Source organism: Cokeromyces recurvatus (genome assembly GCF_025118155.1).
Source record: "Cokeromyces recurvatus strain NRRL 2243 chromosome Unknown BX663scaffold_4, whole genome shotgun sequence".
NCBI classification, from domain to species: domain Eukaryota; kingdom Fungi; phylum Mucoromycota; class Mucoromycetes; order Mucorales; family Mucoraceae; genus Cokeromyces; species Cokeromyces recurvatus.
Window position 1 is genome coordinate 709,757 of NW_026251390.1, and position 27,899 is coordinate 737,655.

Sequence of the window (27,899 nt, forward strand, 5' to 3'; positions counted from 1 at the left end):
ATTTAATGAGTAAGTATCAAAAACATACATAACGAGAGAGTATGTGCCTTGCTTTTTTTTTTAGATGTGGATCATGATACACCTACTTTGACAGCATTTGTTTCAACTTCACTTGCTTTGACGCCAATTGCTTCTACTAATCCAACTTTGCATGCTTTTACAAGTTATTCTTCTTGTGATTTACCTCGTATTTCAAAGAAGATACAAAAAAAAATAGAAAAAAAAGCGTGCCTTGATCAACTTTAGAATGGAAACAGCAAGCAATACAGTGGTAGAAACGAATACAGTAAAACATAAAGTAAAACAGTGTAAATGCGGCTCACCCACCCATCTAAGAGTAAACAGCAATACATGCCCCCTAAAAAAGCAAAAAGAACCAACGCATGGTCCAGACGAGAAAAAAGAGATCTTCGTGATCAAATGCTCCTTGAAAAATATCTGTAGAGACGCTAAGCTCATTGATCAAATATCTCTCGTCACGGCACACACAACAAAAGTGATATGGGTAAGATCGTTGTTTATCAACTATCTTTTTTTAAAGCTCTTAACGAAGGGTGAAGAAGTTCCGATTATGAGTCAGAATGATATCTACTCCATCTTTACCGTCGCCACTGGTAAAGGCAAAAAGTTTCCCAGTTATATTCAACAATACTTTGTTGAGTTTTGCAATGAATGTGAAATTGATAACATATTCCTACGATCCCTCAAGAGTATTGGATGTTCTTCTATTTTATCCATTGTATGTAGACAATACGATGTGCTCATATGCAACCACGTATGTGAGAATCACGAAAGGAGAACAATTCGCTTCTTTATGGAATCCTTGTCGGATAAAGACTCTACATTTTTTTGCAAGGGCTTATCTGTTAACGAAAGAGAATCCCTAGCTAACTATATCTATTCGCTAAAATCTGTATGGCCGTCATTTGTCGAAAAAAAAAATCAACATTTTAAAGAGATTGTACAAAAGATGGAGTCATTATGATCTAGCTATCAAGCATTAAGCTGTAACTCGGAAGATCTGTACTCTCAACCACATCAATTCTTTAAATAGCTTTTTTTACCTTCAACAGAAAATAAGTGAAAAAGGTGTACATTATGGAAGAAAAATTAGTCACCGTTGCCTCCAAGTCCTACATTTATAGGAAGTTAAAAGAACTAACGTTTACTTCAATACTCAATAGACAAAACTTCAAATCCTTGCAGGAACAAGTCCTGCAAAGCATTAATTCAAATGTTCCACTCATCCCTGGGCGGAAATTATTCAAAGTCAAGCCTCATTTACCTGCTCTGGAAACGTTTGTCACAAGTGTCAAATCAAGAATTACTGATGGAACATTCACGCGTGAAAAATATATGAATAAACGCGGCTACCGGTTTTTCACTCTATTACCGACCTATTCATTTGAAACAAAGTCAGTTCAAATAGATGCCATAGCTTTTTGACGACTAGTAAAGGAATCTAATATTGAAAATTACCCAAAAAGTACTAAAACCGAATCGGATCTATCAGATTTCTACTACAAGCTTTTTGACTTTTCCAAACTGGGATTTCGCTCTCTCGAGAGTCCTTCACAAGGCAGAAAGCAGTTCAAGTAAGTTAATTCCTCAGTTGTATTGAAATATAAAAGTATTGATTTGGTTTAATTTAATTAATTAATTAATGTATAGAAACGTCGTGCTTACTGGTGAGTATTCTATTTCTTTTCTTTTTTCTCGAGTGGTAAAGGAAAAAAAAGAAAAGTTTCCGTAGTAAAACAGCCAGCCGACTTTCTCGAAGATATTGAAAACGGCTGTACTGTCTGGGGGAGTAGACCCTGGTGTCAATATAATCTTCACCGCCGTAGATACATCTGGGAGGCAAAGGACAACCAGGTTAGACGAATATTACCGTTTATATGGTTATAATGATGCAACGTTTATACGAAATCAACATCAGAAGCAACACATGGCTGAATATTCGAAAATATCAAACTCAAGCTCATTGAAGACATCGAATATCAAAGATTTTATTAAAGCATGCAAAGAAAGACTCGCGTTATATGACGATATTAAAAAAGTATTATAACGAGAATAATTGGTAAGTGTTTAGACACTATAGTAGTTTGCTTGATCACTTACAAAAGAGAAACTTTATAGGAAGCCCAAACTGAAATTCCAATATTACATGAAGGAACAAAAAGGTGTGCATGAGATTTGCAAGAGGTTCGTCTATAACAGCAGCAAATATCATCAGAAGTCATCTACTAGTGAAAAGTCAGTTATTAATAATGTAAGCAAAATCTATCCACCTACTCCGACCAACCATAAAGAAAGGCCAGTAAAAACAATCATTGCTTTGGGCGATGGTGTGTTTAATACTAGTTCACGAAGCAACAGGTCGTCACCGGTCAGAACGATTACAAAAGCGTTGAAGAGGTATTGTGGACAGCAGTTAGAAGTAGTAATGGTTGATGAATACCTCACCAGCCAAATCTGCAACAAGTGTAAGATCAGAAACGTCGAGATTGTGGTGACCAAAAAATCAAAGCGAAGAGTAGACATAATATTACAGTGTCAACAAAACACTTGTAATATTGTATGAAATCGCGACATTATGGCAACTCACAACATCTTTGACTTGTTTTTATTTGCTTCGAAAAATAATAATCAGTGTCTGAGCCAATTCAAGCGTAAAGACGCAACTATCGATGAACCATCCCCGTGTAATTGATACGACTCTCTCATACGTCCGTACAGCGTAAGTTCTATATTTTTTTTTAAAAAAAAATATTAATTTGTTAATTAGTATTTTATTTTATTTTTTTCAACAGTCTTTACATTTTTAAAGGTATGAATGATTTCTTGTTGGAAAAAGGTAAGCAAATCATCTGAAAAGTGATTTTAATTCGTCTAAAAAAAAAAAAAAAAACTAACGTCGTCTGAATTCAAAGTGTAAAAACTATAAGAAGGAGCTCGTCTGTATCCTTATCTTATAACTTATAGCCCACCGTTAGACATTGCCCAAGGGGGATTTCGTGAGGCTCGCGGTACACTTGATCAGGTCCTTTGTCTGACTGAAATTTGTAACTTACTTCGCAAAACACAAAATTTCAAACCAGCGCTTGCTTTCCTTGATATCAAATCGGCTTATGATACGGTAGACCGTGCCTACATCTGGCACTGTTTATCTGATTATGCCCCTGCTCCACTACTAAATATCCTGAAAAATCTTTTTGATGATGTCCATCTCGAAGTACTTCTAAATAATGTTACTTCATTTCGGTTTTCCCCGAGAACTGGTGTTCTTCAAGGCTCAATTCTTTCTCCATTTTTGTACTCAATATACATAAATAATCTTCCTAATATTCTACGTCTATCACCAATTCCAACAAATATACGTGATCAACCACTTCAATTTGTACAATCGATTAATTGCTTGTTGTATGCTGACGATGTTGTCCTCATCACGGCACCTGAAAAGTTGCGCTCTTTATTATCGTTATGTGAAGAAAACAGTAATTTATTAGGCTACCGCTGGAATCCTAGTAAATGTGTAATCCTTGATCCTTCTGATAATCAGCAACCGTACACTTTATATGGTGACCCCATTCCAACCCAAAAATGTTTTTCTTATCTAGGTATCCCCATCAAGATAGGAGGATTCTTAGATACAGCTCAACTAGTACAAAATAATACTAACAAAGCCCTACAAACAATGAACCAAATGGTATCTATTGGGGTTAATCCCAAGGGATTTGATCGGTTACTCGCTACTCGCTTCTACACGCAGATAGTCCGACCACAGCTCGAATATGGTCTAGCTATTAGTCTACTTAGTGCAAAGAATATCCAACAACTGGAATCTTGTCAAAACACATGCATAAGACGGATATTTGGTGGCTCTAGTCGATCGTCAGTAAAGGTGATGCTTCATATGGTAAACCAACCATCAATGAAGGTTAGGGTATCCATTCTGCAGGCCCAATTCGTTTTCCGTGCTATTGACTTACCGGATGATACCTTGCTCGCTAAATTACTTCCCGAACTTCACGCCTCCGCTTTCAACACTCAATGGTATAAACTCATTCAAACATCATGCTGGAGACTCTGTGCCGCCAATTCCATTCCGTTAGACAAACGCTCCTTTCGAAAACATCGTCGAGAATTTCTTGAAGAGAGTTTTCAACAACTACGTGACGAGACACATTCTGTTTTGCTTTCCTCTTGCCGCCCTAATCTGATTATTGACCCGATACTCTGGTTACCCATGACACACAGTGAGCGTAGTCGAACTATTCGATGGCGTCTTGGTTGGTTACCCGGAGGAATACCTAAAGCCTGTCCATATCATCCTCATGTACACTTTAGTCGGTCACACGCCACTGAATGCTTGCACATGCACACTCGTTTATTCTTGCCACGATCAATTGCAGATCCCCTTTCCTTTCTTTTAAATCATCTCCCTCAGCATAAGCACCGAAATTCTCAGGATGTTTCTGCTTGGTTCTATTGCTGGCCAGTTATGTGTACCATTCTACAGGAAATAGATTATTTAATGCACGATAAACTACCCCCTCCACTTCTTGATCCAGGCAGAAAATTACTCAACTGGTTGTCTCTTTAAACTTGTTAGCAATATTCCCCTTCCTTTCTCACTTTCTCTTCTTCCTTTCCTTTACCTTTTTACCTCTTGTCCCATAAGAGGGTTTTTAGATACTTTTTTCACATAATTTGAACTGACCTGGGCAATCCAATATAATAAAGATATTATGTGCCCATAGGTCGCTTTTTAAATTTATAAAAATAATAAAAAAAAAAAAAAAATGTTTAATCATAAGAAGGAAGATGCAAATCAATTATTATACTGATATGCATATTTTCTTTATAAATTTATACCTTTGCTTTTATAACAAAAGAAATATTATTATCAAAAAATAGTTTTTTAATCTAGATGAATTCATAAGCAGCATGCATTGATTTATGTCTATTAAACAAATCATCTTTCTTTGCTATAATTGAGTTTAATACTGCTATTAATTGATTACATGCATTTGGGTATATTCGCTGTCTAATATTTCGTTAAATACATGAAATAATATCAGACACTTTGGTTCATTTTTATTTTACAAATAGTAGCTACAAATAACAACTTGATCTCTAATTTGATACCATTTGAATTCTCCAGCACATTTTATTGTATGCTTTTCTTTGTTAGGCAATTTGCCATATAGCAAAAAAAAATCTTATTTACAATTATGAAACCTTTTTTTTTTTTTTTTTTTTTTTTTTTTTTTTTTTTTGCTTTTACTTGGGTAAAATATTAAAAAAAAAAAATGTTTTAGAAAAAGCATATTATTATTTAATAAAACGTTGTAAACATCATCAATATTATGTAATTTCCCCATTTTTATATACTTGAATAAAAAGAAGTTTATATTATTAGCTAAAGTTCTACTATTGTTTCATAAATAACAATGGCTAACTATTATACAGCATTATCTGCAATGTTTAAATCTTGATTATTTTTGTTTTAATCGAAGAGAGTTTAAACTAAAATCGCTCAATTAAAAAAGAATTATATGACAGTTTTATAGGAATGAACTAAATGTATTGTTTGTACCGAGAGTATAATAAAGTTTCAGGAAAAGCATAAACTTAATTGTATGTACAGTAACTGCATTCTATATAAAAATAGTTCTTCGCAGATACATGTGTACGACACTTAGATAATCGGGCCGATTAATTATTAATATGCTTATTGTGAATTAATAATTTTCAAGCAGCATGCATTTGTAACAAAAGATATTAGTGCTATTCCTTAAGCATAATACATAAGGAGAGCAATATTTTATTTTATTTTATTTTAAATATAATAAAATAATCCCAAGGTTTTAATTTGGTAAATGCATATATTATTATCAACGCTTAAAACAATGCTTAATTTCATCATCATACATTGTTTTTCATTATTATGATATTTTTATGTAACTTTTATGTAATACATGTATAAAAATTACAGGTTTTATATGTAAGAAGAAAAATTACTGGTTTTATTTTACTGTACAATAAAAAAAAAATCGTATGTAAAATATATGTATAATGTATGTACTTTATTATAAATAAGAAAAAAAGAGAGAGAGAGAGAAAGGAGGGAGGGAAGGAGAGAGGAAGAGAGAAAAGAAAACAGAGGATATATATAGTACAGGTTGTATATATTTACAATAAATAATTATTTTGACAATGTGGTGCTATGAGAGTTTACTTCGTTATTATTATTATTATTATTATTAGATTCGGATCCTGTTGAATTTGAAGGGGAAGGCATTAATGAAGGTAGAGTAGGGCGATAGGCTAAAGCAAAGTCTAATATATTTCGATAATAATGTTGTTGATAAAAGGCTTGAAGAAATGGAGAAGAATAACGTTTTTCAATCTTTTGTATCAATCTTTGTTGAACTGGATCAAATACCCAACATCGAGAACAATATCCGTCATCATCACATAAAAATCGATTACAATTATCGCATTTTCTATGACAATCTGAACAAAACCAGTCTGGCCCAAGAGCTTTATTACATGTTCCACACATGATTCCTTCAAATGGGCTACTATCAAATGGTAAATAATCTAACTCTGGTGATTCGGGTGGTGTTGGAATACTATTCATTATCATTATAATTTACGAGGGAAAAAAAAAGAGAGAGAGAGATAAAAAGAGAAAGAAGAAAAGATTAAAAATCAATAATAAAAAATAAAAAAAATACAAAAATAAAATAAAATAAAAAATCCAGTATTTATAATAAGTAAAAAAAAAAAAAAAAAAAAAAAAAAAAAAAAAAAAAAGGGGCCATGATTTGTGTATTTATTAATATGCAGTTTTTCATGTATAAATTTAAAAGGAAAAAAAAATGCGCGTCAAACTGTTTCTGCTATTGACAGTTGGTAAGCGCGGTCATATATTATATATGTTTTGTTGAATATATTTTGTTGGCTATTTTTTTTTTTTTTTTTTTGTCTCACTGATATAAAAATTGTAACACATCTCGTATGTATGTCGATTTCTTTTTTGTTGTATGCACATATAATGTTACAAAATAATATAATAAATAAAAACACGTGGTTATAAAATAAATAAATATATTTCCACTATTACCACAACATAGTATTATATGTGCATGCACAGCGAAACACATTATAAGGAGTCACTATGTATATATTATAATAATATATAGATAGAGATACATACATACATACATACATATACACATACATATATATATATATATATATATATATAGAACATGGAAGGGGAATGCTTAGTACACTATATTTTTATATATAGTATATACATGTGTTAACATATTATCATCATTATGGACTTTATAAATTATTAGATCATATATTATAATAATGCCTTTTGTAATTAAAATGACGTTTATTTATATATTACATACGTATAGTGTAATATAATGATGCGTATGCAAATATAATACTTTTTATTTTATAAGAGCTTCAATCCTGCATCTGAAAGTGCTTCTCGTTCAGATTCTGAAAGTGGTGGAATTTCATTTAAATTTACTTTGTTAAGCGTAGGCAAAATATCTCGGTAGTCACTGAAGACTAAATGTCGATAATCGATAGTATCTATTTGACTCACAAGGTAAACTAAAAGACGAGCAAAGCCATGATGACCCAGTGAGACAGCTGCATATTGAGCTACAAACGCTTGATAAAACTGGAAAAAGGGTACTTGTGCCTGTCGAATATACTCTGATGATAACCGCCAAGCTATCTCTAATGCCTTTAAACTTGTCTTTGTGATGCAGAATATATCCATCCATTCATTGATTTCTTTTATGACTCGATCATCCCAAAAGATCTCTCTATCAGTGCTCACAATATTCGTCTGACGTCCTTCTCGGTCACCAATTAAGAAAATCTTCATTAGAGCAATGATGCCCATATTAGAGTCCAGTTTTAATAGTTCCCTTGCCATCTTCATCGTTCTTGATACTAGAGTTGCAGCATCTACTCTACTTTTCTGTGCTACCTTTGATTTGTCTAAATGGTAAAGTGCATCAATGGGTGATAGAATAAAGGCATTTAACTGTAATCTATCTTTTTCTTCTACATCACTTAAATCTTCAAATAAGTCTGTGTACATGAGTGTTTTGATAGGTCGACTATCATAACTAAATAAAGATTTAGAAATTATCAAATGTTCTTCATTATGATCCAAATAAAACGGCTTAAGGTCATCATTTAATAGTTGATTTGACAAAGATAACTGCAATAATGACTGCGCCAACCATGTTTCAACTAGCCCCATTTGTTTACTCTTAACGCCTGATTCTAATGCTGCTATTTTAAATTCTATTCTTTCATTTTCACAATGCTTTAACCATAGCCATAGAGCATAGCGGCCTAGCATGTCCCTTGAATAAGATGTTTTTATCAGCGCTATTGTCTCTTCTGACTTGAGTTTGCGTTCTGCATCTTCTATAAGGTCGCGGTATAAAGATGTGGTTGGATGAAGTGAGGCATATGCAGTAAGAAATTGGATGTAACGAAGGACATAGTTTGTTGTTATAGAAGAAACTGTGTAACCAACAGATTTTGAATTCTCTGCACCTTCTTTTTCTTTTTCTTCTTCTTCTTTTTCTTCAATCACCGCCTTCCAAACCTCACGCACCGTCTCTGGTTCAGGAGGGAAGAGTTCAATATAGGTTGCCCATGCACTCAGATAGCCTAAAGCAGACTCATACAACAACGACAACAAACCTGTTGATCGACCTTCTCGACGACTAGCACGTAGTACAGCAGTTATAGCTGGTAAATAAGCTGTGGGTTGATGCCAATCAATAGCATGAGCAGGTATGGACTTGTGAGGATCAGCGGCTAAATGTAAAAGAATTTCCAATAGATGGATGGCCATGGAGGCTCTACTCATCACTTGTTTATCATTTGAATGATCGTTCAGAGCAGCTCGAAGCCAATCCATAACAGGTCCTTGAAGATCCTCTAATGTCGGAAGAATAAATCCGTAACAGGCTAAAACATGAACAAGACGAAGTGTTTCAAGCTGCAATGCATAAGCTCTTTGTTTCAAATAGTCGCTGTCTGCTATCTCTGGTGAGGTCACTAAGAATCGTAACGTGATCGTCGCTGCCCTTTCAATCATTCCTTCTGCAATTTTCTTACTTCCTTGCGCCAATAATGTCAGGAGACGTACGGCGGCTAAACTTGGATATCGTTTTGTATTATCTGTTGTCATAGGCCATGATGTTTTCAACAAACCCCATTCGACCACCGGTTCTAAAATGTCTTCCTCCTCAATCGCTTCACACACATCCTGTCCAGCTTCAGCCATACGTACCAAAATACGTACTAAACGGTCTACAGAAGGTGGGTCATGTTCAATCAATTCACTACTATCAGAGGCAAGCAAATAACGTATACGAGGTAAGAGATTCATTTTAACTAAACCTCGAATGAGATCACGCTCAGCAAGTTCAGCATCATTCTCTTTCTCTTGTTCATCCTGACTCGTTTGTTGGCGTACACGATCCACTAATTCGGAAAGTTTGTCATTTAAACCCTTTCGTTTGATCTTTGTAGTGCCAGCAGGTAAAATGGGACGAGAGAGATGTCCTAGATAACGACAGAAATCAGTCACATCCAAAACTGTCTCCTCCCATTCCTCATCATCATTCTCATCTATGATAAGTGCATATAGGGCCTGAATAGCGCTTACCAAGACCACCAAGTGACGATCATCCAATGCAGAACGAAGATAGATAGCTGCTGCGTGTTCTTTACCAGTAAAAACTGACCATATTTGACTCCAGACCTTACCATCCTCTTTAGATCCTTCTTTCATCCTGACTGACCTTTTAGCGCGTTTAATAATACGAGCAATCGTAGTTAAGACCATAGATCGTTGAGAAGGTACTTGACTTCGAGTTAAATAAAAGAGTTCAGCTAATGTATAACCTGCCTTATCAGGTTCATCACCATGATGATGTAAACCTTGATAACTAGGTATGTTTACATTAGGATCCATAATACGACCTTGTAAATCAAATCGAATCTTACGATATACTTTCTCTGCCTCTGAAGGTGGTAATTGTTCATTTAACTTTTCCTTTTCTTCTTCCTGCTCTTTTAATTCAGGTGTCAAAAAACGACTATCCATCCAAGCTAACTTATCATTCTCTAACGGTACGTCAGGAAAATATTTATTTTTCATTTCTAACAAATCTTCCTCTTTTTTGTCTACGATATCTTTTGCAAAGGATACTTTTTTCTTTGCTGAACTCTTTTCTACGACTTCTTGCTCAGGAAGGTCTTTATCTATATCGTTTTTTTTGTTCTTTGTTTTCAACCCCTTCATTAATAATGCAATCGATTCAGGGCTTAACGTGTTCATAATCTCTTCTCGTGCTTCCATAAGTTCCTGTTCACTCATTTCACGAATACGTCTATCGTTTTCTTGGGCATAAAAATCAGATGACATTGGATCAGAGACAGTGGATGTAACCTGTGGGGGGTTCTCTGGACGAGGAGGCTTTGATTCTTTACCTACTCTTTTCTCCATCATTCTTCTCTTAAATTCACTACGATGAGCAGGTTTAGGGAACCCACCCGTATGACCATGTGCAGGCTTATTCTCTAATAGAGCTGGTAAAGTAGGTGGTCTTACAACTTTAGCATCAATATCATGTTCAGTAATTTCACCCAACACTTGACCCAACATGGAAGTTAGATCTAACATTTTCTTACTAACAGGGACATGAGGTTCAGGATTAGGATCGATCACAGGTTCATATTCAATGATTTGGTCATTCTCATTTTGTGAAGGATCCTCTAGTGAAGGTAATGGTGTTGAGTTCTCTAATGAAGGCATTTTACTACTTGATGATTCCTTTTTCTCTCCTTGTGCTAAACGTTCAGCGAATAAACTACGCTTTCTAGGAGATGGATCAGTAGAAATCGTAGTAGTAGTAGTAGCTGGTTTACGAATTACTTTTGCAGAAGGTATTTGCTCTCCTGCAAAGAACTCTTCTTGAAGTCTTTCAAGATCATCATCGTCCACATTGAATGTGGGTCGAGTGAATTTACTCATGTTTTTATTATTTCAAGAAGAAAAATAAAAATAAAAAGAATGAATTAAAAACTTTTTTTTTTTTTTTTTTTTTTTTTTTTTTTTTTTTTGAAAGCCTTTTGACTGAGGTTGAATTTAGTGAATAAGATTTTCGCTTATTATTATTTATATTATGCAATAATCCTATATGATTTTCTATTCTATTTTAAGGGAACTCTTCTTTTTATTATTGTGTATTGTTAGATTATATTACATTAAACAAATTTGTTCTTTATTATATTATGTACAGAATATTATAGAAGGCAATTTTTTCTCTCTTTTTTTTTTTTTTATCTATGAAATAAAATAAGCAGAGAAGCTATGCATAAAGATCGTACTTTTATGTATTAACGAATTTCACTAAAAAAAAAAAAAAAAAAAAAAAGATAGTTAAGCATAAGAAATAATAACGTTAGTTAACTTACATTTATATAACTTTGTTTGCCTCTTTTGAAGTGGCTTCTTTTTATATACTGGCTGAATATCATTTAATACTTTTTCATCAATAGGTGTAATAGAAGATTCAAAATTCTAAATGTAAACAATGTAAATAAACAAGTAAAAGATAATGATGCTTTACTTACATTTGGATTTTTCATGTTATTCATTTCAATAAAATGACGAAGATCTTCATCAATATCTTCTTCCATAGCTTTATTTTCTGCTGAAACTAGACCTAATGTTCCTTTTTTAAGTTTCATTAATACGCGCTTTCTTCTAGAAGGCTCGTTTAAGAATGGTATCATAAAGGACCTGTAGACCTTGTTACTGTTAAAGAAACCAGGACCAACAGAGAAAGTAGGATCATCCGAATGAAATAAAGAAGGATCATAATGTCTAAAAGGATTTATTTTATGTTCTTCTATTTTGAAAGGTTCATCATCATCATCATCACTTTCGGTTAGCTTCATCCTCATAGAATCTGAATAATAATCATCTATGGGTTGTGACATGGATACAGTATAATGATTTGGTTTTCCTTCTAAGAGGGGTTGTTGTGTCATAAAGTACTGTTTAAGACTATTTTGATGTTGTTGTTTTGCTTGTTGATTTAATTGTTGTCTACGTAAATATGGGTTATGAATACGACGTGGAGTCTTTAATAAATAAGGATTCTTTCTAGACTGTGAACTGCCTAAGATTAAACGTGGTTGTTGTGTAGAGGGGACATCTGTCATGACTGTATCTTCTTCATCTAACATGTTTGTTTTTGGAGGTAAAGGTTGGGAGAAACTAATGATAGTAGAAGTAGGGGAGGCTGTAGTGGTAGCAGTAGTAGAAGAAGAAGTAGATGTTGTTTCTAGCCAAAAGGCTTCTTCTTCAGTTAATGGTCTTCCATTGACTTTAGATAAAGACATGGTAGGACTAGATGTTAAAGAATTTTTAAGGTCATTGTTAACTTCATTCATGTTTAAATGATCTTGTTGAGAACCATCTTGCGTCATGAATGAATTAATTCTATCTAGATCAGATGGCTGCAAAGAACCAACAATAGAAATGTTTTCATGAGTCAATTGTCTAGATAAATGAACTGATTGTGTAGATGCTTGGGAATCTGCTGTTTGTTGACTATCAACATCAGAAACTAAAGTTGTCTGGTCACTCTTCAGACTTGATTTCTTCTCTCTTGCTTCACTTTCTTTCTGAAGTTCTTTTTTTAACTGATTATATTTTTTATAAAATTTTTCTAAAATTTTTCTTTTTGTTTTTAGCACAGCATATAAGCTTGTCGTCACCATTTATTTATTTATATTTACCAATATTAGGTCTTTCACTAATATCTTTTACAGTTACAGGACGTCCATGTTTCTCTTCAAATACATGTTCCCATTTTTTCAAGTCTTTTTTTGTACGCAATACTTTTTTTTGTAATAATCTGTATTCATCATCATTCATTATGAAATTATTTTTTTAATGTAATAAAGAAGAAGAAGTTTTAAGAAAGGAAATAAGTTAAAAATAAATAAAAGAATGCATTCGTAAATGGAGAAGTAGTACCATTTATTTTAATTAGGGAGAAACAGGCATGTCTACAGTCACGGTGAAACGCGTAAATTGCTAATTTTTTTTTTATTGTAATCAAACCGCGACTTTTTTTTTTTTTTTTTCAAAGCCATTATACAGGCAATGAGCTGCAATTTTTGAAGTGTAACAGATTGGACGAAATCTATTTGGAAAAAAAAAAAAAAAAAAAAACTGCCATTGTCAATAATATTGATAGAAAAAGAAAATATTAAGGGGTGCTTATTGTCATCATATATCGACAATAGTAATGACATATAAATCTATTCATTTTTTTTTCTTTTCAATAAATTAAGGAGGAAGAATATTTTCCCCCGTATATAAAAAGCATTGATTTAATTGGACCAAATTGTATTGAACACTATATGCACTACTGGGAAATTCTTTCCTCTCTACTATTTGTATAATAACAATGAGGGGGGAAGAGAAAATATAAAATAGAGTTCATATTTCATACATTAAATTATGACTAAAGCAGAATATGAAGGTTACTCAAAAATAGCTTGTTCCCTTTATTAGATTAATGCTGACAAGAAGAAAAAAAGGATTAGTTTTTACCCTGCAATTATTTACCATCTATAACGGATGTTATATTTAAAACTTTACTTTTTTTTTTCTTCTTTTTTCTTTCTTTCTTTCTTTCTTACTTTAATTGTTTCAATTTGTAATAACAAAAAAAGGGAAAAAGAATGGCGCCTGCTGTAAGTTAACTAAACTCATTATGTACATTGATATGTACTTAATCTTTTTTTTCTTTCTTTTCCTTTGTTTTTATTTATTTAGAATCCTAAAACACCAGTAGATACAAATGCAGCTGGTCCAATGCTTCGTTATCAAAAGAATTTACCTAAATTACCAGTACCTTCACTGAAGGATACACTTCAAAAATATCTCAAGACAGTTCATCCTCTCTTAACCCCCGAGGAATATAAAGAAACTGAGCAAGCAGTTAAAGAATTTGAAGCTCCAGGTGGTCTCGGTCAAGAGCTTCAAAGACGTCTCGTAGCTCGTGCTAATGATCCAAAGATCGTCAACTGGATGGAAGAGTGGTGGCTCGATCAAGCGTATATGGGTTATCGTGACCCTGTTGTCGTCTATGTGTCTTATTTCTTTGCATATAAGGATGATAAGCTTCGTAAATTACCTGCTAAACGTGCCGCTGCTATTACGACAGCTGCATTAGAATTTAAAAAACAGGTAGTTCAATATCAATTAGAACCTGAATATGCTAAAGGGGAACCCATTTGTATGGATTCTTATAAATATATGTTCAATAATTGTCGTATTGCGAAAAAACCAAGTGATTTACCTGCTACCTTTGATCCTTTTAAGAATACACATATCATTGCTATTCGCAAAAATAAATTCTTTGTAGTCGAGACAGTTCATGATGGTGTTCAATTGAGTACGGATGAATTAGAACAACAATTTCAACGAGTTATTGATCAAGCAGGTGATATAAAGGGTATTCCTGTTGGTGTCTTGACAGCTTGGAATAGAGATAAATGGACTGATGTAAATATATATATATATATATATATATATATATATGTATAACAATAGAATATAGACTCATCTATCTATAAATTATAGGCTCGAGATGCTTTATTAGCAGCAAATCCTTTAAATAAGCAAGTCATGGAAAAAATTGAAACTGCTTCCTTTGTAGTTTGTCTTGATGATTTAACTCCAAAGACAAGAGATGAATTTTGTCGTGCTTGCTGGCATGGTGATGGTCGTAATCGTTATTTTGATAAACCGCTTCAATTCATTATATTTGAAAATGGTAAAGCTGGTTTTATGGGAGAGGTAAATATATATTTCTTTCATTCATTTTTTATGTAACGGGAATAAATATACATGTATATACATATCTATTTATTTATTCCGGGTATTTATATCTTATTATAATTAGCACTCTTGTATGGATGGTACAGCCACTTGCCGATTAAATGAATATATATGTAATGGGTAAAGTATATATATATATATATTCTTTTTAATTGATATACTAATTAAAGTCTTATCATCTCTATAGACTTGCTAAGAATTTGATCCATCATGGTTCTAACAAAGCTCGTGCACATCTTCCTCCTCCTCAAGAGTTGACCTTTATATTAAATAGAAAACTAGAAGAAACAATAAAGATGGCGGAAAATGATTTTGAAGCTTTGATAGCTAAACATGAAATGACTGTCCTTGCTTATCAATCCTTTGGTAAGAATCTGATCAAGAAGTTTAAATGTTCCCCTGATGGATTTGTTCAAATGGCTATTCAATTAGCCTATTATAAAATGTTTGGTGTCTCTCGTCCTACTTATGAATCAGGACAGACTCGTAAATTTCAACACGGTCGCACTGAGACATCACGTACTGTCTCAGATGAATCCGTAGCCTTTGTCAAGATAATGGAAGACCCATATGCTTCAAATGAGGCCAAGATTCGTGCCCTTCGTGCTGCTCTCAAGGCACAGGGACAGTATATGGCAACAGCCATTAATGCTCAAGGTGTAGATCGTCACCTGTTTGGTCTTAAAAATAGTTTGAAACCCAATGAAGAACCACCTACTCTTTTCAAGGATCCTGCTTATGCTTATTCATCTCATTGGTATTTATCAACCTCTCAATTAACGTCTGAGCACTTTGATGGTTATGGCTGGGGACAAGTCGTTAACGATGGCTTTGGCGTTGCTTACATGATTAAAAACAATGCCCTCCAGTTTAACATTGCAAGTGTAAAAGATTTAGAAGTTCATGGTAAAAAATATGTAAACGGCACCTTTCAATTCAAGCAGTGTATTGAAGATGCTTGTGATGAATTACGAGATTTATTGACAGTAGAACTTCCTGCTCAAGCTAAATTATAAAAAAAAATCATGTTGTAGTATTTTGATTCATATTGTAATCAAATAAATATAATGAGACAAGTTGAACCTTAAAGAAAAATAATAAAAAAAAATGAGGATAAATGTTTATGAATAGTATAATAATAATAAGGCTAAAGTATTTTGAGGCATCATCATCATAATCTCTCTCTCCCTCTCCCAGTAAGTTTTTTTTTTTTTTTTTTTTTTTTTTTATAAATCATATACGTGTTTCATTATAATTTGACTACGACGGCGACTGATAGATGGATTATACAATAAAATAGTTTTATTCTACCTTTTTTATTGGTGGAATAATTAAACATTGAATACCTAAAAATTCACAAAAACTATTGATTACCACTATAGCCCATCTCATATAAGCAATAACTGCAAATCCAAAGTAAGCTAACAAGAAGGCATACTCTGATTTTGGTGTAAAAATAGGTCCTCTAATAGTTAGATAAACAAAAAAAAATGTTTATATTAGTTTTTATCATAATAAATTATACACGGGTTTACTTCTACTTTACATGATGACTGGAAATAAAATGGGTATATTTGTCAAAATAGCACCTATCATTAAAGGGATCAATAGAACAGTAAATTTAGGAAACTTGGATTTAGTTAAATGAGCTAAAATCACTTTTGTAGCCATTCTTCCAAACACGATACCAGTAGTGATAGCAAATAATATAAAATGTTGATGTGTCAAGATAGTTGAATAAGGAGACATAATCCAAGCATAAAAACAAATGATATAGGTTGCAATAGGCATATTTTGAACTAACATTGTTCTAAGAAAAGGTTGTTGTCTTTGTTTACAAGCTTTATACATTGCATAAAAACTATGATTCAAAGTTTAATGTCTGTCTATCCATTCATATATATATATATATATATATATCAAGCTCTCTTGCTCTATTAATACTTACCATGTAGGGGCATGGGTAAATAAAAATAAACATCCAATCCACCAAATGACTGCATGAGAGACTGGTATATCTTGTATCATCTTGGGCAGCCATGCGACTTTGACTGCCTCTTTCATTGGTACTTTCCATATACCGGGACCTGATATATATGTATATAGGGAAGTGGTAATGAATGAGCACGCACACACACACACATACACACACACACGCATATATATATATATTCTTTCTATTCTTTTACTGCTCTTACCGTATACACCAGATAGAATGAAAATAAAACAAGATAAAAGGACACCTTCAGTTGGACCATTAATATAACCCAAATAAAGTGTACCTGTATGATATTCTTCCACTGTCGATAAATAAAATCCCAACATGGCAATACTATACAATAAGACACTTGCCTTTGAATGACCTAATCCAACAGCAGTTGCTTGTAAGATGGCAGCAAAGGAACAATTAATAGCATCACATCCATGATCAAATAATTCACCTAAAGGACTTGAAGTACCTGTTCTCCTTGCTTGTTTACCATCTACATTATCAAATGTAGAATAAAGCCATAAACCAATGGCAAAACTAAAATAAATCCATCTTATCTCTGATACATCCTCATTACCCATATCAGGAACAAACAGGATGGCTAGAATGACGTTCAAAACCATAAAGAGTAATCCTGTCAAAGTAATCAAGTTGGGACTACAATTGAGTTAATGTAGATGAATTATAGATGAAGCCATAACAAAAAAAAAAAAAAAAAAAAAAAAAAAAAAAAAAAAAAAAAACTTACGCCATATTGATAGGAAAAAATTGAACGCACCAATTCCAATAATGACTCAAAACATATCTACTTACGAATGATTTGTCTATTGCTCTATATTTATATAAATGAAGTGCGCTTAATTGCTCTCTTGTTAAAAATTCTGCCTTTAATACAGTTGATGATCCAAACATGAGAATATATATATGTATATATATATGAGTGAGAGAGAGAGAGAGAAAGAAAGAGAGAGAGAGAAAAAGGGAAAGGATATAATATATATAGAATACTGATCAAATCTCTGTACGATATTGCTTGCTTATAGACTCTTCTTTCATATACGTTACACCCGACCCCCAACAAATATGATCTATTTCACATGAAAAAAAAAGGTCCCTTGGTATCATCTTTACCGACAGACGATGGTTAAAAAGAAGTAATATGATGATGCACCAAGAGAAAAAAAAAGAAAGAACTCAGAAGAAACAAGAATAGTTATCAAAATGTAAATTTCCTCCTTATCATCAAAATAGATAGCGTTGAAAAAAAAAATGCATAATTTATCAGGCCATGAGACCTTGAAATGATAATCATTTTTATATGATAGAAACTGTATTAATTTATCTTGATAATAAGATCAAAGACATAGTTAACATGAATAATTGATAAATTCACCCCAGTTTTTTTTTTTTTTTTTTTTTTTTCGTATGAATCAAAATTAAAATTTAGATATTTATTATATTTATCTTTTTTGGATAAAGCAAAAGAAGTATACTAGCTCTTTAGGCTTATATTTGTCTGTAAAAAAAAAAAAAATAACCTAAATCCCAAAACAGAAAAAGCCATACGGCGATAATAATAATTCAATGTGACACATGTTTAGAGTCAATTCTTCTTTTGGCTCTACCTTCGCCTTTTCAAATAGATGGAGAAATAGACATCATGTTCCTGGCAGTGTTCATATCACATTACCAAAGTAATATCGCATCCCATTTTGCAAACAAATACACTCTGATCTTTAACGTGAGCGACGACATTATCCAAAGAATCAGTGTTACATCGACTTCAAGTACGGTATTTATCAGTTGGTACAACTACAAGGTCACCCTTTTTTTTTTTAAAAAAAAAAAAAAAAAAAAAAAAGACATCACCACAAGACATCAATCACACCCCATATATCTGAATCCTTTTAAGCTGTACCTAATCTTTGCCTGTCATTCTGGATCCAAATACTATATAACAGTACTTCCTTCTTGTATAAATTAAATATACTTTATCTATACTCTAGTCAGTTATGTTAGATTCGTATAATGAACCCTTGTAAAACTTCTTTGTATAACGAGAGTCAATATATTGCATATCTGAGAATTAACATGAGTCTGTTTTAAATGATAGGCTTTATAATAACACATTGGCGAAAAAGCATTGTCTGCTGATAATGATTGCTTTCTTTCATAGATGTCTTGTATTTTTTGTTTTATACATCATAGTAAATTGACTATAAAAGAGTCAGAATAATAATAATAATAAAGATGTCGTATTTTGTGATATACTTTTTATATGATTTTTTTTTTCAACATGTATACATATTCTTAACTCAGTGTTTATCATGAGCTCTCTCTAATAAACAAGAGCAAGAAACGTACTACTGTCTTTATATGGCTTTTCTAATTTTATAGCGCTAAAGATAGGTTGAAATATCATCTACTTGTATACCTCAGTTTATGGACAACTATCTTGAATTATATTAGAAATTCGAAAAACTGGTGATATCCGGTTAAGCAGGTAACTAGATCAAGATAAGACAAAACAAGGGAAATAATACTTATAACTTACTTTTTCTTTTTTTAGTCAAGAATTATTGGAATAACATTATTCCATTTTACTAACAATACCTAAACATGTATATATCCTAATTTAAGGTAAAATGTCTCTGAATAACCCCTTTTGACAGACTCGATACAATCTATATTCAATCAGTGTCAAAGCAACTCATTTAGTAAGTCAAATAGGATAAATAAATAAATAAAAGTAGCTTTAGCTAAAATTGATGCAATACTTTGTCAAAAAGGGTTTGTATACGTTTATATTACATGCTATATACCAGCTGTGTAATAGCCAGTTTAAATTGAGTTCATTGAAACTGGATGAATTGTACTAAAAGGTCTCCTTTTTTTTTGTTTTGTGATTTTTATCTAATTGGGTAGCATTTTCCATGAGATCGACTACATTCAGTACGAGAAAATTATTCCTCCCTCCCTCACACACTCACCTGGACCACGGTCTTTGATGGACTGATTACTTACTTACTTCACATCCAGCTCCTTCCTTTTTTTTTTTTTTACTATTCTCATGAAATGGGCTTATTTCGCTTTTCCTACTTGCCAATGCAGATAATCAACTAAATTGAACTTAAATGTAATAACTGCCTCAGATACTTGCAGGATTTAGTAAAAGAAACTAATAATAAATAATATATTTTTCATAATACTAAAAGATCTAAAATTGGTTTTTCGCTTCATCCAAAAAAAAAAAAAAAAAAAAAAAAAAAAGATAAATACAGTATCTGAGTTTTAAAGTATATGAATATATACATGTATTTTCTTTTAATAAAAAATAAATTCATTACCCGCATGATAAAGAAGCTTGTTAAAAGATGGCAACCATGGTAAAGTTATAAAATACTAAACGCCCGTTAATGGTTTCTGTAAAAAATAGATATATGTAAATAACGAGTCTTATATTATGAAAATAAACATACTATATAACAATTAAAAAAATTTATAACCTCCCTCTTTTTTTTTTTTTAACACGATTATTGGTTTTTAATTACGCGTTCTTTTTTTTCCAAATCATTATTATTCGAGAGTTTAATTAGCATCATCATCACCACTTCTTTTAACGAGTTTTAAACTCAAAAAAAGGGAGTCTTTTTATTTGTTTATTTGTTGCAGATGTTACATACGATTAAAGAATTTTATTTAAAAAAAAAAATTAAAAAATGACCAATGACCACATAGCATTTATATATGTTGTTTTGCCCTGGTCAGATCACTATGGAAAAAAAAAAGGAAAGAAAAACCCTTTGGGGATAAAAGGGAAAATGTTAAAGTATATGTATAAGTGATGATAATTAACTATCAGAAATTCGTTGCTGTATTGAAAGAAGATGATGGTCAGAGGGTTCAGAGATTTGGGAGCGAGCTAGATAGTCCATCTCCAAGCAGAATGGCACATATAGAAGGCCAGCGTATGAGTCAGGCATCAATTAATTTTTTCACTTTCTTCGTATGGAATGTTGATGGTAATAGATTCAAGAGATAAGAGAGTAGATCTTCAATAGATTTAGGTATCTGAAGGCGGTTATGCATATGCAAACAAGAATAATAATGTGAGCGTGTGAAGAGTTCATTTGGTGGAAGAGGCAGGCTTGGGGTTTATTCATCAGTGAATTAAAAAGATATGAAGCGTTCGATATCAAAAAATATGCTGAAAAAGACTTTTACATACAAGTTTTTTCGTCACTTGTACAACACATGAAGAAGTTGCCACCTACAAAATCAACTAAAACCACAGAGTTTAGAAATCTGATTAAGAAATACTTGAACGAATAGTGTAAATTATGTGGCTATACCCCCTCATAGAATTGAAATAGTCTCAACAAAATTGCTGCATACGAGTGTGCAAAGATAGATACTGCCTACAAAAACGGCATCATGCTGCAATTTGGCAATAAGCTTAGAATGTTCGTAAATTTACTTACACAGCAAAAAGACAGAACAGCGTTAAGGAGAAAAATATTGAAAAGGCAAAAAGTGGCTGAAGAAGAGATTTAAAAAAATCATTAAAAACGAGATAACACAACCTTGCACTCAATTGAAATTATCAGTTGCTTCAGGAAATATCCAGAATTTACCTGTAGATCAGTTAATCGAAGAAGCGATCACACACATACGAGATTTTTTTTGGCATTTACAGTTCACAATATAAATCCAAGAACAACAACATTTATTATGTCTGCAAAGCAAATCCTACTTGCTCACTTAAAAACATATTATAAATTAGCTGGTTTGTGTGAACGTTTAGGTTTCAAATCATTCGCATGCTTCTCATTGAGGCGAACTCATACACCATGTTATGTCAAGAACCCTCGACCGCATATACGAGGCAAGTATCCAGTAGTTGAGTGCCACGGCCTATTACGGTAAACATCAATCTTATTTTATTTTTATTTTTTTTTTTTTTAAAAAAAACAATTTCTTATATTTTCTTTCGCTAGATGTACAAATCAAAAATGTTTAGTGCCTTCTCAACTCTGGAACAGAGACTTGACCGCCGTTTTGAATTTTAGAGATATTGTGTTAAGCCACAGGTAAGCCCTTGGTCGCCCCTCTAGATTCAAAAGGGAAACATCAAAACGTGATTCAACAAGCACCACCACCTCCACTTCCAAAAAAAGTCCGCTCTATGCCTCCCAACGACGGTTCTCCTGAGAGAGGAAATACTGATAGAGTAAACGTATGATGCAGGTAACTTACATACATACACTTGATTGTCCGAAAACTGATTCTTTTTTTTTTTGTCTAATTTCCCTTTTTGTTTCGTCCAAAAAAGGTAAGCTAAACATCTGAAATTTAATTTTGATTCGTCCAAAAAAAAACTAACATCGTCTGGATTTGAAGTGTAATGATAATGCGATAAACATTTGTATATGTTTGTGCGTGAGTGTTTATATCATATTAAAACTCCTCTATTAAAATATTATTTTACTTGCCCTTCCTCTTTCTCCTTCTCTTTCTCTTTCTTTTTTTTTTTTTTTTTTTTTTTTTTTTTTTTTTCGTTCTTCTTCTATTCTACTCCTTCTTTCTTACTCTCTTCTGTATATCTCTATTATAACAACGATTACGGGTAAGCTTTTAGTTATATAATAATAACATATTTTAAAGAGTAAAAAAAAAAAAAAAAAAAAAAAGATAGTTTACATAAAATATATTAATAAATACTAGATGCTTTTACTATTTAGAGTGGAATGTATATAGTATAAAAGGAGAGATGTATTCACAGCAACAACATTCAATTCAACCCTATCAAGTGATAGATACAAATAATATCAATTATACAGCACAGCCGCCTCCTCCTCCTCCTCCCCATCATCATCAACAATGTAACTATTCACTTGTACCACCTGAACCTATACCCAGCGCCACAGATACTCAGCCAACATCACCTTTATCTATTCCTGAATTAGCAGATTTTGCATCTAGTATGGTTTATTTAATGTGGCATGCTAGAAGACCTTCTGTAATGGCATTACATGAAATATCCAGAATTTTCCAAGCCATTCATACAACAGAAGATACAAATTTAGATCATCAAAGAGAGACAGCGAATATAGCTAATCGAACAAGTAGTTCATTTAAAAAGTTTTGTAAGCAGGTAACTAATAATAATAAGAGGGAAAAGAGAGAAAAAAAAAAGTAATTATATAAATAATTATATAGGTTCTGTCAGCCACACAACTATCAGAATCAGTTATACTATTATCATTAAAATATATTGCCATGTTATTACAGAATAATCCAAGTATACAGGGAGCAGAAGGATCTGAATATCGATTATTCACAGTAGCATTAATGTTAGGTAAAGTAAAGTAAAGCAAAGTAAATTTTATTTTAATTGTATTTACCCTTTTCCTTTATAAATATTTATAGCCAATAAATTCTTGGATGATAATACATTTACAAATAAAACCTGGTCAGAAGTGAGCGGAATGAAAGTAACAGATTTAAATATCATGGAATTAGAATTCCTGGATGTATTAGAATTCAAATTATTTATCCGTAAAGATGAATTTGATAGATGGAAAACGGCTCTTTTATTATTTAGAAGTCAACTTCAAAATGCAGATAAAATTCAAAAACAAGAACAACAACAAAAGTTAATAGAAGAAACATTTAAAGGCATTGTTCTTCCAAATACTCAACAGCAGCAACAGCAACAGCAACAGCAACAGCAACAGCAACAACAGCAGCAGCAGCAGCAACAATTTCAATATTTACTTATGTTATCTAAAGCTCAATTACCTCATTTCCCTACTCAACCATTTACTCGTCCATTAACTCGTGTTCCATTACGTATACCAGTTCAACCTGTTTGGAGAAATCATAATGACACTAGTAACAATCATCAACAAAATTCTTTTTATTCAACAAATACAACAGGATATAGTACTCATGATTATTACAAACCAATTTATGATAATTACACTTTAAATCAATCACAAGGAATTGTATCTACTACTAATCATGATACTCTTTATCAACAACATATGATATATGATAAACAACCTATTTCAACAATGAATACTCCATCCACTCATCGACTTTCATATTCCAATGCAGCTTTATATACTTCTTCTACTGTCAATCCAATTCACACTACACCGTATTATAAAGTAACTTCTATAAATAACATGGAACCTTATTATCAGCAGCAGCAGCAGCAGCAGCAGCAGCAACAACAACAACACACATCGTTTTATCAACAGCCTTCTTCTTCTACAATCGATTATACTTCTTATAATATGACTACTACTGGGTCGAATGATCTCTATTCACGAGTACAACAACAAATAGCTGCTTATCAATTGGTAAGTAAATAAATAAATAAATAAAAAAGTGATTTACTAATTCTTATTATTCTCATATATAAAAAGCCATCTACAACAAATACTACTTACAGACCCTCTTCTATTCAACAAAATCAAACTATGTACTATAATAATACCAATAATACTATTACTAATATTTATACTACTACTACTACTGCTAATACTAATACCACTAATACTACTACCATTACTACCAATAATTATAATAATAATACCAATAATAATAATAATAATTATAATAATAATAATAATAATACAACAAGAAAATACAATGGACCAGTGCCAGAAGATCCATTCACTGCCATTGAATCTTATCGAAATCATCATTGATGACAATATAATAATAAAAGAGAGATATCCTTGTAAATAATAGAATCATAGACATGTTAATTACATGTTATTCTCCTTATAAATAAATCAGATGATAGTAATTTATTAATCAGTCTTAAAAAAAAAGGAGAATTATTTAAGCTTTTTTTTTTTTTTTTTTTTTTTTTTTTTTTTTTTTTTTTTTCTTTTTGAAATGGTCATGTAAATAAGAAGGGAGGACGACGAAAGATAAAAAAGATCATATGCGTATAGATTTTACTTGTCAGCAGACTTCAAATAACAATAATAATAAAATATTATTTTATTTTTCTTTCTTTCTTTCTTTCTTTCTTTTCTTTTGTTTTCCTTTCCTTTTCTTTTTCCTTGTAAAAATATGTCATTTAATTCAATGGATTTATTATCAATCTCTTGTCAAAGTTTAGAATCAATTGAACAAGAAATTAGACTGGCAACTATTTGGACTGGTATATAAATGTATTTTTTTTTTCTTTTTTTTCTTTTCTTTTTTTTTCTTTTTAATAAATACATATTCTAATATGGAATTAAAGCGTTTAATAAATGTAAGTCTTATATTGAACAAGGTCAAAGATTAGAAAATATAACATGGAGATTATGGCATAAAGATAATAATCCAATTGACAACAAAACAATTAAAAAATATATTACTTCGATTTTATTGTCACCTGCCCCTATTGTCGATAACAATCTAGTTCCACAGCAAAGGAAGAAAGAGGATGGAAGATCACTGTTCTTTTCAAAAGAAGAAAAATTATCTTCCTCATTTTGTAGTAGTGTTGTTTTAATTGAAAATGATAAAAAAGAAGAAGAGAAAAGACAACAAAAAGTAAAAATTATTGTTATAGATGACGACGACGACGACGACGATGAATATGACGATGATGAAGACGACGACGACGAAGAAGAAGAAGAAGAGGAGGAGGAGGATATTTTTTATGAATTTAAAAAGACACAACCCGTAATACCAACTACACCACGTAAATCTCTTTTATCAGATTTATTCAATAGTAATAAGCCTCCCTCTTTATTATCATCTTATACAAGTACAAATCATTCTTCATTAATAATTGAAGATAACAATAATATAGTAGCTACAAAGCCATCATGTAATCATTTTTTACTTAATAATACGACTAAAATCACTTCTACTACTACTACTAGTAATCACAATGCAACAGAATGGCAGGAATCATTTCATGACTGTTGGTAGTACATGTATAAACATATATATATTTATATATATGTATATGTATATATCTGTATATGTATATATATTTATATGTATATTTATTTATATGTTTATAGTATACACATATTGCATTTTATTATATATAATAAACTATACATACATACACACACATATATATATGTATACATATTTACGCGTATTACCATCCTTGCCAACCTTCTACATTGGATTCAAACAATTCATCTTCTCCACCTTCTATCACTTGACAAATAGGTGTAAAAGAAGATCGATTTGATTCTGTAATATAGTTTTGAGCATATTCAAGTCCATGTTTACGTTCTTTACGGCTTGCTTTATGTCCAATCCAAACATAAACTTGATGTCCAACATCAAATATAAATACATCATGTGTATCAAACATATCCTTTGTAATCCTACTCTCTTCAGCTACCATTTCAAATTTCAAATGTCCCATGCCAAAAGGTCCAGAACTACTAAGTCTCAATAATTTCTTGATTTGAACTTGTTCTTCTTCTTCTTCTTCTTCATTCTCATCTTTTTCAACAATAGGTCCATTAGATCCAAGTGCATCAAAGAAATCATGTTCACCACTTGTATTTTGTTCTGTATAAATATATATATATAAAGGATAAATTCATTCTAATTGTTTGTTTTTATTTATTTATTTCTGGGCTTACCAACAATAATCATGTCTCCTTTACCGTGTCTTTCTGAAATCAATTGAGAAATAAATTCAGCCGCTTTTGCTTTTTCAATACCTTGACATGCTTCACCTTGCCATTGATAGATAAGATCTCCAGTATCTAAGATAAAGACAGCAGTGGATCGTAGACTTTGATAACTAAGAAGAACCTCTGAGATGACGACTGCATTACGAGTGCGTGTTCCTTCTAAATGTTTGGGTCGATGAACTCGTAAAAGTCGTGTTGGAAACTCTTCTTCTTCTTCTACATGATGAAAGCCACTAGCGAACCCACCTTGTAAATAGATAATAGATTTAAAATAACTAGAGAATAATCTTGATTCACGATATTGTACTTCACGATACTGAGTAGCTATAGTATCCAAATCTGATACATATATAAAGTATAATGTTATATATATATATATATATATTTATATACATTTTCATTTTTTTTTCTAAACGTTACAATCATCTAATTCAACTGTCTTATAAGCAGCAGTGCCAGCTTCATCTTGACTAGTTTCTAAACCAAGCCAGAAATGAATATGATGAGTCAAGCTTTCTCTATTTTCTTTTTTAAAAGACTTTGTATATATATATATATATGTATATAAATTAGAAAATGAGAAATATATATAATGGCATAGATAGATAGATACCTTTAGGATAATATAACTATCTCCTATATATACACATATAAAAAAAAAATCATTTAATTTAATTTAATTTAATTTAATTACACACAAGTTACCTTGATAAAACTTTCCATATTGACTTGAAGGTACAGCCACTAAATTAAAATTTTGTACACGCCAAACCCATAAACCACTGTGTAGAATTAGAAAAAAAAAAAATAAAATAAAATAAAATAAAAATTATTTAAAGAATAAATTGTATTTTACGTTTCATGTCCAATAGGTGAACCTTCATAGTTCCAAGCTGTTTCAAGCGCCCCTTCTTCTTTTCGATGCTGCCTTTCAAGTTCAGAACCAAAATTGGCCAAGTTGGTTTCTTCAAGTTCTAACAACAACAAAGTTTAATAAATAAGGCTATTGTATACATTTTATTATTATTATTCATCGAGTTTCTATTTTTACTCCAAGTTGAATTCTTAAGCATTGCAAATCTTTAATATGAAAAAAAAAATGAAAAAAATGAAAAAATGAAAAGAAAAAGAAAAAACACACACACACAAGGTAAAATTAAATCTGTATACATTTATATTTTTTTTTTATAATACGTTTCACTTATGGATTACATCTAATGCTAAGCCCGATTAT

General features: G+C 31.7%; 10 protein-coding genes across 10 annotated transcripts; 5 read left to right on the plus strand and 5 right to left on the minus strand.

Annotated features, from left to right (window-relative positions):
- Positions 1-247: 247 nt before the first annotated feature.
- BX663DRAFT_483730 (uncharacterized protein) lies at positions 248-2,881 on the plus strand (the record flags this gene model as incomplete). Its single annotated transcript, XM_051524510.1, has 11 exons — positions 248-505; positions 542-961; positions 1,090-1,415; positions 1,488-1,595; positions 1,672-1,688; positions 1,730-1,875; positions 2,061-2,080; positions 2,140-2,578; positions 2,654-2,705; positions 2,814-2,830; positions 2,858-2,881. 11 exons carry the CDS (start codon positions 248-250, stop codon positions 2,879-2,881), a joined length of 1,827 nt encoding a protein of 608 aa, XP_051386071.1.
- A 3,254-nt stretch (positions 2,882-6,135) lies between these two features.
- On the minus strand, positions 6,136-6,671 carry BX663DRAFT_558650 (uncharacterized protein). The gene has a single exon (XM_051531817.1). The coding sequence runs from the start codon at positions 6,653-6,655 to the stop codon at positions 6,212-6,214; it is 444 nt and encodes a 147-aa protein (XP_051386072.1). The 5' UTR covers positions 6,656-6,671; the 3' UTR covers positions 6,136-6,211.
- Positions 6,672-7,387: 716 nt separating this feature from the next.
- BX663DRAFT_498743 (uncharacterized protein) lies at positions 7,388-11,126 on the minus strand. Its single transcript, XM_051526091.1, has one exon. The coding sequence runs from the start codon at positions 11,105-11,107 to the stop codon at positions 7,484-7,486; it is 3,624 nt and encodes a 1,207-aa protein (XP_051386073.1). The 5' UTR covers positions 11,108-11,126; the 3' UTR covers positions 7,388-7,483.
- Positions 11,127-11,355: 229 nt separating this feature from the next.
- Positions 11,356-13,128, minus strand: BX663DRAFT_498745 (uncharacterized protein). The gene is made up of 4 exons (XM_051526092.1): positions 12,883-13,128; positions 11,710-12,812; positions 11,551-11,656; positions 11,356-11,485 (listed from the first exon to the last, which is right to left on the minus strand). The coding sequence occupies exons 1-4, from the start codon at positions 13,019-13,021 to the stop codon at positions 11,466-11,468; spliced, it is 1,368 nt and encodes a 455-aa protein (XP_051386074.1). The 5' UTR covers positions 13,022-13,128; the 3' UTR covers positions 11,356-11,465.
- A 665-nt stretch (positions 13,129-13,793) lies between these two features.
- On the plus strand, positions 13,794-16,128 carry BX663DRAFT_498746 (acyltransferase ChoActase/COT/CPT). The gene is made up of 5 exons (XM_051526093.1): positions 13,794-13,848; positions 13,931-14,662; positions 14,741-14,956; positions 15,063-15,118; positions 15,186-16,128. Exons 1-5 carry the CDS (start codon positions 13,837-13,839, stop codon positions 16,012-16,014), a joined length of 1,845 nt encoding a protein of 614 aa, XP_051386075.1. The 5' UTR covers positions 13,794-13,836; the 3' UTR covers positions 16,015-16,128.
- A 113-nt stretch (positions 16,129-16,241) lies between these two features.
- On the minus strand, positions 16,242-18,165 carry BX663DRAFT_534980 (CDP-alcohol phosphatidyltransferase-domain-containing protein). Its single transcript, XM_051530589.1, has 4 exons — positions 17,737-18,165; positions 16,947-17,645; positions 16,545-16,859; positions 16,242-16,463 (listed from the first exon to the last, which is right to left on the minus strand). The coding sequence occupies exons 1-4, from the start codon at positions 17,898-17,900 to the stop codon at positions 16,301-16,303; spliced, it is 1,341 nt and encodes a 446-aa protein (XP_051386076.1). The 5' UTR covers positions 17,901-18,165; the 3' UTR covers positions 16,242-16,300.
- Positions 18,166-21,365: 3,200 nt separating this feature from the next.
- BX663DRAFT_428981 (uncharacterized protein) lies at positions 21,366-21,542 on the plus strand (the record flags this gene model as incomplete). Its single annotated transcript, XM_051522710.1, has 1 exon — positions 21,366-21,542. A coding segment is annotated over one exon (177 nt), but the record flags the coding sequence as incomplete, so codon positions are not given.
- Positions 21,543-22,534: 992 nt separating this feature from the next.
- BX663DRAFT_251714 (cyclin-domain-containing protein) lies at positions 22,535-24,379 on the plus strand. Its single transcript, XM_051521875.1, has 4 exons — positions 22,535-22,614; positions 22,730-23,142; positions 23,208-23,346; positions 23,418-24,379. Exons 2-4 carry the CDS (start codon positions 22,759-22,761, stop codon positions 24,365-24,367), a joined length of 1,473 nt encoding a protein of 490 aa, XP_051386078.1. The 5' UTR covers positions 22,535-22,614; positions 22,730-22,758; the 3' UTR covers positions 24,368-24,379.
- Positions 24,380-25,045: 666 nt separating this feature from the next.
- On the plus strand, positions 25,046-26,039 carry BX663DRAFT_498756 (uncharacterized protein). Its single transcript, XM_051526094.1, has 3 exons — positions 25,046-25,170; positions 25,255-25,266; positions 25,330-26,039. Exons 1-3 carry the CDS (start codon positions 25,080-25,082, stop codon positions 25,932-25,934), a joined length of 708 nt encoding a protein of 235 aa, XP_051386079.1. The 5' UTR covers positions 25,046-25,079; the 3' UTR covers positions 25,935-26,039.
- A 73-nt stretch (positions 26,040-26,112) lies between these two features.
- On the minus strand, positions 26,113-27,738 carry BX663DRAFT_549208 (uncharacterized protein; the record flags this gene model as incomplete). The annotated part of the gene is made up of 7 exons (XM_051531131.1): positions 26,113-26,537; positions 26,612-27,004; positions 27,086-27,203; positions 27,279-27,301; positions 27,371-27,447; positions 27,522-27,639; positions 27,717-27,738. The coding sequence occupies 7 exons, from the start codon at positions 27,736-27,738 to the stop codon at positions 26,113-26,115; spliced, it is 1,176 nt and encodes a 391-aa protein (XP_051386080.1).
- Between the last annotated feature and the right edge of the window lie 161 nt (positions 27,739-27,899).